At 37.4% G+C, this 12,000-nt stretch overlaps 1 protein-coding gene across 4 annotated transcripts in view; it reads left to right on the top strand.

The window, feature by feature from the left end:
* The first annotated feature begins 291 nt into the window (after window positions 1–291).
* Window positions 292–12,000, top strand: part of stxbp5b (syntaxin binding protein 5b (tomosyn)) — a 50,545-nt gene continuing 38,836 nt past the window's right edge. For all 4 annotated transcript variants that reach the window (XM_084097624.1, XM_084097623.1, XM_084097622.1 and 1 more), the window contains exons 1-2: window positions 292–808; window positions 3,392–3,489. In XM_084097624.1, coding sequence (XP_083953750.1) covers window positions 662–808; window positions 3,392–3,489 — 245 coding nt within the window. In that variant the 5' untranslated portion in view covers window positions 292–661. The remainder of the gene's footprint in view (window positions 809–3,391; window positions 3,490–12,000) is intronic.

Below are 12,000 nucleotides of genomic sequence, written 5' to 3'. Positions count from 1 at the left end.
GTTTATTAATATTGTTTGATAATAATAGCTAATTGTTTAAAAATAAATATAATTGTTTCATTATTATTTCATTACCATTCGTGATTCAATAAAATTGTATTAGGCTATTATTGAGTGTACAAAAATAAAACCGAGGAAAGCCATCATCATCACGGTGGGTGATTGCTCTCATCTTCATCATAATCCTCCTCTAATGTTCGTACTGTTGACTTTGCTGAAGGTTATTTTAGATAACTGTCATAGACCAATCGCACTGATCCTGAGTCAGTGCGCCGCAGCGGCGCGTCTCCTACACATCCGGGTGTCGCGTCGACAGCGCAGACTCGTCGCGGGGATTGCAGCGCTCTGCGTTTCCGCGTTAGCAGTGGGGGGAACCAGCCGAGGGGAGGGAACGGAACACAGCGAGATTGACCAAATCTAACTGGATTACGCTGTCTGCGTCGCGATTAAAATGAAAAAGAAGTGACATTTCGACCCGGCGGCCTTGTTTAGGAAAGCGTGGGATTATGACATTCGCTCGGGCACGAGACGGGATGACAACACTGCCTGACATGTGAGACATCAACAACAGTGCGCTTGTGTGGCTGTTTTCGCCACCTTCGGTTTATGCTCGCTCTGTTCATGCACATTCTGCCTTCGTTTTGCATTTGCTGGAGGTAATATGAAGAAGTTTAATATCAGGAAGGTGTTGGACGGTTTGACTGCGTCCTCCTCTTCCTCCTCCGCTGCCGCGTCCCCTCCATCGGGAAGCAGGGAGAATGACTTGATTCAGGAGACCCTGCAGTCAGAGCATTTCCAGCTCTGCAAGGTGGGATTAGTTACTGTGATCTCATACAGGGGGCTGAGTGTGTGTGTGTGTGTGTGTGTGTGTGTTGTGTGTGGATGTGAGTGGCGCCAACTCGCCTCAATATTAATGATATTCTTGTGCATTTAAAAGCAGCTCGCCAAGGGTCGATGGTTTTCAACTCGCATCACAGTCGGTTTAATCACACACACTCGTTTTTTTAACCGTCACCGACTGGAATAATCACCCAGAGGTCGGTCCATCGAGATAAATCACTCGTGTGACGTCCGAGTTGACTGTTGACTAATCGGTGTTCGGTGTTTAAGACGAATTCATTTACTCTATAATTACTTTTTCAACGAGAGATACTGATTCAAGTTAGTATGAGTCATTTTAAATGACAGGCTAATTTCTGTCATGCCCTAAAGGCGTGTCAGTCTCGTCTGTCAAGAAATACCTGTGCTTAATGTCTTGTCTAGCAGTTTAATTCGGATTTTAAAACATAACAGTGTGAATGCATGGTTTATGTTCTAATTCACTGGCTGTTGAAAATCGTAGGAACCAAACTAATGATTATTTAATATATTTTTAAATATTTTATAATTAAAAATAATATTTAATAATTATTAAAAAAAGGTTACATATTGATGTTAATAATGATAATAATGAATAAAATACTATTTTTAAATAAGAAATACTATTATTTTATTATTATTTGATTGCCATTTATTTATTTATATTGATTCAATGTAATTGTAATATTATTGAGTGTCACTGTGTATGGTGGATCTTTATCATAGTCATCATCTAATGTTGGTTATTATGGAAGGAGGGAAACTGATTTAAGTTAGTATGAGGTAGAATGACAGACTAATTTATGTCAAACATGTCTGTCAGGAAATACCTATCTTTTTTTCTGTTGAAAGTAAAGACATACATAAATTAAGAAGAAAGCCAAAATATAAAATGTCATGGATGTATATTTAGTGAGTAATCCACTAGGCTATTTTGTATAGAGGGGTCAAAATGACCTAAAAGTACAAAAATACCAAAAGAAAAGTTTGTTGAGAATTAGAATCTAAAAGGATATTAAGAGATTGAGTTACAGGCATGCAAACTTTGGGCAAAAAACTAAATAAGTGCCTTTTTCCCATTTTGGAAATGTCACCATTGGCACATAATGCCAAAAAGATTGTTAAATTCAACAGATTTTACTAATAGACCAAGTGTAAAAGAATAACGATGCTGCCATTTTCTCTAAAGTCATTTTTACCCCCTTGTTCCAAATCTCAGTTGAAAATTGTCATTTTGACCCCCTCGACAAAACAATGGATAACTCCCTAAATATACATCCATGACTTTTAATATTTTGGCTTTCATCACTATTTATGCTCTTCTTTCTTCAGAAAAAAATATTAACAAAATCAAAAAATTTGAGCTGGGGAAATTTCTGAAATTTTGTCGATTTGACAGAATTGCCCTATTATAATACAATTAAATTATGACCTTGCAGAAACAAAATAACAAAATAAATATGAGAAAATATAACTAAAACTATTTAACAAAAATATAGATATTTAAAAATATTTAGTAATTTCAATTTGATAAACTGTGAATATACTGTAATTGCAACTTTTTAACTTTTCAAATGTTAAATAATGTTTGTGCTTTTAAGAATTATGCGTTGTGGCAGCAGAACTTTCAGGAACATTTAAAATTGTGTTCAAAACAATCCCGCACCCTGTTCAGACCCAGTTATTATTTACATACACACAGTATTACTTTAACTTTAGTAAGCATTTGACTACTTTGAAGTTCTTATCGCTGATAAAAAAAGAAAGGCATTGCTGACTTTTAATGATTTGTGTTTTCTGAATTGTTATTCGTTGTTTGTATTCCTCCACATGGCTTGATATATTGTTTGTTATATATTTTTCTTTGTTTACCTCATGTATATTGACTCAAAGTATCATGATGATTATGCACTGACCTAAGGATGTTTCCGCATATGCAATGTTTAACTAACATTGTGTTTTCTTTGCTCAAGTCTTTTAGAGATTATTGACATGGAATGATGTTTTCTGTCAGGCATACAATTTTCCAAAGGAAAGTTTAAGTTTGCCTAAAAAATTAAAATTATTGTTATTTACTGACCTTCATGTATAGTGTTTCCAATGGAACAGAAATGGAGAATTTTTGTATATCTTCACTTAGATCTTTTACATATAATAACATGATAAAAGTAACAATAAAAGTATGGTAAAAGTGCTTAATATTCTAGTCTTCTGAGGCTGTATGAGGGACAGATTGGATTATAGGTTATTTTCTAAAAAATTGCTTTAAATTTTATTATCCAATTCACATCTTTGCATCGGTGCATTGTGTTTGGTCACAGGGAAGGTTATCAGCCAATAACAACTTAAATTTCTGTCAGTTTCTCATCAAAGTTGCTTCTAAAGACTTAGAATATAGGGCACTTGATAGACGTGGTCAACACAGGTTTAGATCAAAATGTGAATAAGAACTTTCATTTTATGTGTGAACTATTCCTTTAAGAACTCCATTGTCATGTTTGTAGTTTAATGCAAATCATGTTCTGCTTCACAGACACTGCGACATGGCTTTCCCTATCAACCCTCCTCCATGGCTTTTGACCCTGTACAGAAAATTCTGGCTATTGGCACACAGAGTGGAGCCCTAAGACTGTATCCTTTTTTATGAAGAGCTGGCAACATAGCTAGCCTAACTCACTTACAGTAGAAGAAGAAAAAAGTGTCAAATGTGGATGCGTTGTTTGTGTATATCTAAACAAAGGCAGTCCTCCCACCCTTCTGTGTTGGAAGTATTGTTGCATAGTAATTTTGCGGAATGTGCGGCTCATTTATTCCTAAATTCCAACATTTGATTACATAAGTTGCAAAATACAAAACATCCTTTGGCAAATAAGCTTCTAAGAGCCTTGCTGTTCACCCAGGAGATATGAATATTTACACTAGAGAACCATCATAGGAGCTACTGGCTCAACGGAACTAAAGGAAAACTAAAGGAAAGACACCCAAGCCTGTGGGAATTAGCTTGAACATGATCAAAACATGCATAGAAATCAACATGCCTAGTATTATTGATTGACTGATGTGTGTTACTCAGTGACCGATGTTGATGCCAATATCTAGAAGGCAGGGTGGCTGATATAAATATGACATTAAGGCAATAATGATGTTTTATTTTGGTAAAACACCCTTGTGGTATAAACCATGTGACTCATTGCTTTTATAATATAAACAGCAGTATTTTGTTTTAATTAAAAATACATTTATTCTCAGTGCTGTTAGTATGTTTTTAAATGTTCACACTTTATTATTCAGACGAGTAGGCGGAGTTATTGGCCAATGGCGACATTCTCAGATATACATTGGCCTGTGCATATCTAGAGTACCTCCATTGCTTGACTAAAAATCAAAATAAACATTGAGCATTTTAAAAGTTGTGCTTATTATGCTCAGTCATCAGTGAGAAGTTCAGTTGATTCCAGGCGGTAAAAATCAAAGAAGCCAGTTTCTCAGAGTCATGTAATTTGAGCAGCCTCATTTCAGAGGCACATCTCCTAGAAGCAGGGTCTTTATCCCGAGAGAAGCTGCACTCATTAATGATATCCACTGTGGCATGAGCAGCTCTGTTGCCATATGTTGCAGAGCTCGTCTCATCATTGGTGCTGCCAGAATGCCACCTCGCACGTGCTGGAAACATCGCCAGTCCTGCTGTGCACGTCTGTTAGAGACACACACACTCAGCCAAGCTGCTCCTGCTTATTACTGAGTGTTTTCATGTTCAGAATCAGATATACACATTTCTGTCAAAGGAAACATGGCTATAAAGTACAGCTGGGTGGTGCAATAGTAGAAATCTGTTAGCTGGTTAAGATTCTGCACGACTCTCGTGGGTTAATAGATATTTTAGTGTACATCTTATGTTCAGTAAATGGTCACATAATTTTTTGACCTTCCCTTCCTTTGTTTTTAAATCACTCTGCAGTGTGATACATTTAAACGTTTCTTGAGTTTGTCCTTTAATATGTAGTCATTAAAACTGAATGCACAATAATAATAATAAAAAAACATTTAGAATAGCTTAGTTCTCGAGTATAGCATGTCTACTTCCCAAATGTATTTCATGTCATCATCTATTTTGTGAAAAACACCATTAACGTGACATATATATTAGGGGTTGCATGATTGATTTCCTATTTCCTTTTCTAGTTGGAGACTTGTCAAGACAATACCCTAGTTACTCGACTACTCGTGTTTTTTGTTACGGTTTTAAAAAAGACATACATTTTTTTTATGTCAACAAGTGTTTATTAATTGACAGCCCAAAGTTTGCAACAATTACGTCTCTTTCATTGTATGTTATTTTGTATTTAACTTTGCTGAAATAACACATTGTAAATTGACACGCAATAACTTTGTAGTTATGGTTATTGCGTGCTCAAGTAATCGATGGCTTTCGACAGCGCCACTAGTGGTTGACGTAGTCAATTACCCGACTAGTCTACGCAAGCCCTTTTATAATCCTCATATAGCCCCGCCGCTTTTCAGCGCTGCGCTCATTGTGTTCTGTCTTCCGGTTTGTATTGCCACAGCATGTAGGTAAGATTTTACGGATTTATGAATAAACTGTTCGTTTTAGGGTGTGTTCACACTTAAAATTAAAAATGAACACTTAAAAGAAACTAGCAAAAAACGCTTGCATCGTGGGATCGCGCTGCATTGCGCTGGGTGTAAGATAGGGCCCTAAATGTATTATTTCTTTTTTGTTCCAGACCAAAAGAAAACAAGAGAATTAACTACAAGTGTGAACACACCAGTCTACTGGCATTTGTTATGACATCTGCTTCAAACATTATAATGCTCGTGATAACTTTCGTTAACTCTATTATAAGTAAATCCACTTCACCAGCTTAAATACTCTTCAACAGTGATGCCATATAAATATACAGAGCTACAGCAAAAACAGAAGTTCAAACACAAAATTCGAAAGATGAATGCGTGCTTGTTTCTGTGGTGCATAAGCTCTATATAATGTAAGTTATACCGCCCATCCCTACTAATGTTGCACGGTTGCAAGGCCAGACTTGGCGTTGTCAGATTTTAATTTTGAGAGTAGGAGTGCACTGGTATGATGCTTTTGTAACTGTGTGCAGTGGATTGCACTTTATCAATGGCATTTTGTCCTTGTGGAAAGTCACTAGCCATCCGCCAGGTCAGTTTTCTCTGTCGTGTATAGTGGAGTTGATTGGCTCAGTCCTCATGCTCAGCTGTTGCCTGGATGTGTTAATGTGCAGCAAGAGGTGATGGGCTTACTGTCATTCAGTCGATTGGGCTATTTATCAAAAGACAGATGTATCGATTTGCCTCATTGCCCCCAGCATTGGGGAACACCGCCACATCTCAGCAGACACAAACTCAATAAGGTGTTTACTAACAGTAAATATCTAATTTTACATGATTGGTCCCTTGTGTCTCAATCTGTGTGTTCAGAAGCATTGCAGGACATGCAGGAGTTTTTTTAATAAGAACTAGCAGTTTGTTTAAGTTGTTTGGCGGCATAAAAACAGTGAAGAGCTCTTTAATATGCAGTCTCGCCTTTGCTTGGTAGTGTTTATACAAAGTGCAGTGCTAAGGAGCAAACGTTTTTGAGGTTTTATGCATGAATAATTCACAAATTGATTCTTGTTTGCTTTTTGTTCTGATTATGCTCTGTGATCTGATGAGGTTTTGTGCATGGTGAAACACGGACTTTTTTATTTTAGTGTGTTAAACATGCAGTGATTTATTAAGCTTTTAAGTTGAATGTATATTTGTTCTTTATGATACTTGTTTAGACCATAATGAAATCAGAATCTTCTGTGTTTAAGACACAAAAAGATTTGTGCAAAAAGTCTGAGTCAAGCATCACATTTGAAGGAACCTCTCCTTAGAAGCACCGCAAACCACTGTGGTTTACCAAATGAGGAAGTTGCCTTCTTTTGCTTTAGAATGCAACTTTCTTTCATCTTTTCTTATTTTGCAGCCATCTCACTAAATATGTGTAGGCCTACTGCATAATGTGTAAGGACTTCAACAAGTCAGTTGATGTGTAATGACTTCAACAAGTCAGGTGATTCTGTCATAGGGTTAAAAAGCTTGTGACTAGATTACGAAGCCAGAACATTCCTCATGGGACCTGAAGAGTACATTTGATATACTAGTTCTGTTTTTTATTTTAAGTGAACTATATAATTTAGTGTAGATTGTGCTGCAAAATTTGTTCATGATGATGAATTTTGTAATAAGCTGATGAATGTAGAATTAGTGTATGAATGCTGGAGTTAGTCTCTGCTGCTGTGGGTTATAAGTATAAGTGTTTGTTAGGACAAATGTTACTATTTATAGTCCATACTTGGATATTAGATACTTAGACATACTGGGGGCGGCAGTGGCTCAGTGGTTCATGTGGGTTGTCTAAAACCGGAAGGTTGGTGGCTCAATCCCCGGTTCCACCTGACCAAGTGTCGAGGTGTCCATGAGCAAGACACCTAACCCCAGCTGCTCCCGACGAGCTGGATGGCGCCTTGCATGGCTGACACCGCCGTGAGTGAATGGGTGAATGTGAGGCTAAATGTAAAGCGCTTTGGTGGCCATAGGTCTGTGAAAGCGCTATATAAATGCAGTCCATTTATATATAAATGCAGTCCATTTACCATATTCAATATAATGTAAAATATTAAACTTTGGAGTGTAACTTATTCTGCATGTTTGTGATCTATATGTTTGTCAGACATAGGGCTGTGACGGTGGCAGTTTTTTACCACCGCGGTGGTGTGGTGGTTGGGGGGTTGTTTTGAAATATAAAACAAACAAAGAAACAACACACTGTAAAGCATTGAAATAAATATCAGTAAATGCTGGTAACTTAAATAATATAATAAAGTTGAATCTATTTAAAAAAAAAAAAACTTTCATTTATATTTCCACACAAAGACGCGTGATATAGCCTACCGCTCTGCGCTTTGAGCAAACAAAGAGATCATCGATCTCTTTTCTGATATCTTCATGTTTTCTACTTGTTGTAAAAGGTATGAAGAGCGAATTTTATCTTCCACAAGGGCAAGGCATTTAGGCTGTGTTTGATATTGCGCTGCCAGAGAAAGCCAAACTAAAATCACCCATGCCTATGAAATGCGCTTTACAAATAAACTTGACGCGCCTTACTAATTGCCATATGTCTAATAACAAGCACAAACTGTGTTAAAAAGAATTTGACGTACAAGTAAAAATGTAGGCTATCTGTCCTACAGCGTTTTTTCTACTTTACCACAGTAAAGAATATGAAAATAATAGGCCTAATTAAAAGCGAACAAAGGAAGAAATGTTTATAATCCCCTTTGGAAATGGGTGAGACGCGAGTGCCGATATGGGAAAAGAAACAAGAGATTCCATGGAGGGATGAGTCACGATTTTTGAATATTCGATTAGTTGATTTAATCATAGAGTTTCTAATAGGTTGTGCGATTATTCTCTAAAATAAAATCTCCATGTTCTGGTGCTGATGCGGTGGTGACGCGTTCATGTAACCAGATGGTGACGCTGCCAGTAACGCACGTAACGGCTGTCACAAAGAACCGGCAAAATTAATGATCATGAATGTTTGACGATGCTGACTCGTCATCTTCGCAGTGAACGCGCCTATATAGAGAGAAATGCACACTTCATACAGAATAGAAGCATATATGCTAGTCGGTTTATTTTCGTTTTGAATTGTCTTGTTTAAAAGTAGACAATTCAAGCTTTCTATATGGAATAACTAATGGAATATTGTTAAATTCGCTGATAATCGGGTGACCAGATCGCAAACCAGAATTCAAAGCCGACAAAGTTTAAATTTATGGGCTCATGTACAACTCTCTCATTCGTCATGAATTCAAACTTTTCCATGGCTGCGATGTAACATTTAATTGCTAACCTATTATTTATTTTGTAAACAAAGCTTTTTGCTTCACTCGTGTCATAATATTAATGTAAAACAGCATTCACATACAAAAAATTGTTTTGGCGAACCACCGCCGGTGCTACTCTGACGGCTAACTCGGCTAACTCGGTTGTCAAGTTTACCGGTGTTGTGCCGAATTTCGACCCCCTGCCAAATTATTACTCCCCTCGTTGAAGTCAGTACCTGATTGCCTAATCCTAACCCCTCCCCCACAACTAATCCTAAACCTACCGATACTTAGGGGGGTAATAATTTGGCGGGGGTCGAAATTCGGCACAACACCGGCACAGCCCTACAGACATAAATATCTCAAATCAGGTGACTTCTTGTGAAAAGGAATCTTTACAAATGTGCAGGAGGTAAACATCTATTACTTATGTACGTTTATTCAATATTATTTGTTTGGCTTTCATCTTCCAACAAGAATGTAGTAATCTCAGCTCTGTTTAACATAATTAAGTCTATTTCACAGAATTTCACAGAACTTCCTACCAAGATCGGTGCAGGAAAACTTAGCAGGTTCCATCAGGTTCCATCAATCTGGTGGTTCCAGGGCTCCAGACTAACAGTTGAGAGCAGTAGCACCGGGGCCACTAAGTTTTACAGATGCTGGCACTAGTACCTGATCTGGTAGTGCTGGAGAGTGGGGGGATTTTTAATCATAAAGGTAAATTAATTATAAAATTACTGTTGTTTTTGCATTAATAAGTGCAGTAACTAATAAAATTACGTTTATTTCTTAGAAATGCACATTTGACAGTAAAGCACTGAGCTTGAGTTGATGCAGATCAAATTAACTTTGATTATCCTAACATGTAAAACACAAATTTTTATTGGGAAAAATGTAGTAATAAATATTTTTGGTCATCACAATACATTTTTTATTTAAATTGGATAATATTTAGAGCTTTGAAGTGCTGGAAAAAGTGTGAAGCACTTGAAAATCCTTGAACATTTAAATCACATTCAAAAGTTTGCATGAACCCTGAAATTAATAATCTAAAAACATGTGACTATTTCTGCCACAATACCATGGTTACAGTTTGCGTTACTGCATTAAATCCATGGTGAATGTTGGTGATTTGTGGACGGAAAAGCCTTCTATAACTTGTTCGTTCATGGCACAATGTTTCTCCTGGTTTCTGTGTAAGCTCTGTTTGATCTGATATCTATGATTTATATAACAGATAATTCTGCACTGAATTTGAATGCTTCTCACTAGATCTCGCAGCGATGTATTAATACTAATTCAAAAGATTTTTCTCAGTGGATCTCCCAGCGCTGTCTGTGTAGTAACGGTGTCGCTTGATCATGATCTGCCCCGCGAGTACACCTGTTCTGAGCTCGCGCTGCGCTGTAATATTGCTGCCGCTGCGAGGTGATAAACGGTCCTCGCTGTGCAGCTCAGACAAGAACTACGGATTTGTTCCACTTTCGTTTTATTGCTGTTTAATATTTTTCATAAGCGACAGAAATGGCAGCTCTTATCGGTCGGGTAACGTGGTGGTCGTACTCTTAACAAAATTTAGTTGCACCGACAAGAAAACATGTCGCAAAATGCAACACTTTGTTCACAGTCTGGAGCCCTGTTGTTAGTTTTCTTGTAAGTTATGATGTTTTTACCTGGTGGTTGAAAAATTACATCCAAAAGGTTGGTACTCCTGAGCCATCTAGAAGAATATCTTAGAAATTTGTTGTCACTTTATTGTGATTGGTTACAAGGTAGTTTGTGACGTCAGAAACACCAACGAATTCAAACCGAGTTTTTGAGACTGACTGTCTGACAACCCTCTTTGGTTCACTGCAGTTTTAAAGAGAAAATACTCAGCAATGGTGTTGACTTATGAATTTGCACATGGTTTGTCATATTAAAATAACACCACAAAGACACATAAACAACATTAAAAACTTGATTTTCACCACAGTGGGTCTTTAAGAAACGTTAAGAATCTGAATGAGGAAGTGCCACCCAAGAACTGTTTGCTGAAAACCGATATCATCTTCAGCTCTCTACATGCTTATTTACACAGCCAGCGACGCCTTACAATTCATGCTCGAAGAATTTTTTATTAGGCTCCAGCGCTGTATAAATTGAATTGATTAGTGCTATTTTTAGTATCATCAGCGCTGTTTCAGTGTTGATTGCCCTGTGATCTATGACCCTCTCCTCTCTGCTCTTCTTGTAGGCTGCTGTTGGCAGCATCCAACTCCAAGTGCTTTAAATAACGGCCATTTGAGACTCCTCCAGTTTGTTTAAGGCACCCAGGGCCTGTTTGATTACTGTTCTTAATCTTGTTTGGACAGATCCTATCTCTACTTTATCACTCTGAAACCTACTAATGGCTCGAGTTCGGCTTGGACAGGGAGGCAGAGTGCAAGCCGTGGAGTCAAATAGCTCTATAATTTTATGTGTTTTTTTTTTTTTTTTTCATTGCGCAAAGAGCTTGTCATTAGTGTGCTATGTGTATATCTGTTTTCAGAAGCATGTTGGAGAAGGATGCAAGATTCTTCTGTAGATTGGAGGATATTAGATCTTAATATTTTCAATATCTATCTAACAGTGTCCTAGCAACCATTCAGAGCATATTAAAAGCCACCTAAAAATGCCATTATCTATCTGTCTCTGTCTATAATATTAGCAACTGCCTATCAACACCTTAGCAACAAGAACACCTACCTAGCAACACCCTAGCAACCACTGGGAAAAATTTAGCAACAACCTATCAGCGTCCTTGCACTCTGAGGCGTATATAATCTCGTAAATGTAGCTTTCAGGCAAGACTTTGTTAAACCAACAATCAAAGTTAGTCTTGATGAACTTGCTTTCGTTTTCTAGTTAATTGTGTTTTTCATTAAATATATTTAAGTCTCCTTTAATGAACTACTCAAGCATACTTGGCTAGAGAGACCGAATTTTAATTATGCTCTGATGACAGTTTTTTATAGATGTACAACCTTGTGCTGTGCAAAACCTACATGTGTGGACAGTTCTCTGACTAGTCATCTTCTCCATTATCTCATCTCCTCTCTGTTTTGCTCTTCTCCTCTTTGTTCTCTCTTTTCAGAGCTGGGTTACTGCCTTGTTGGCACTGTTCAGTTTGCAGAAACAAATGTCAGCGGTTGCAAGGACCGTTGACAAGTTTGTCTGCTTCAGCTGCATTGTAATCTTTTGCACTTGGGCCTGTATT

The sequence above is a fragment of the Abramis brama genome, assembly GCF_963993115.1.
Source record: "Abramis brama genome assembly, chromosome: 21".
Lineage (NCBI taxonomy): Eukaryota > Metazoa > Chordata > Actinopteri > Cypriniformes > Leuciscidae > Abramis > Abramis brama.
Note: the sequence above shows the minus strand (reverse complement) of the source record. Positions and strands in the feature narration are given on the sequence as shown.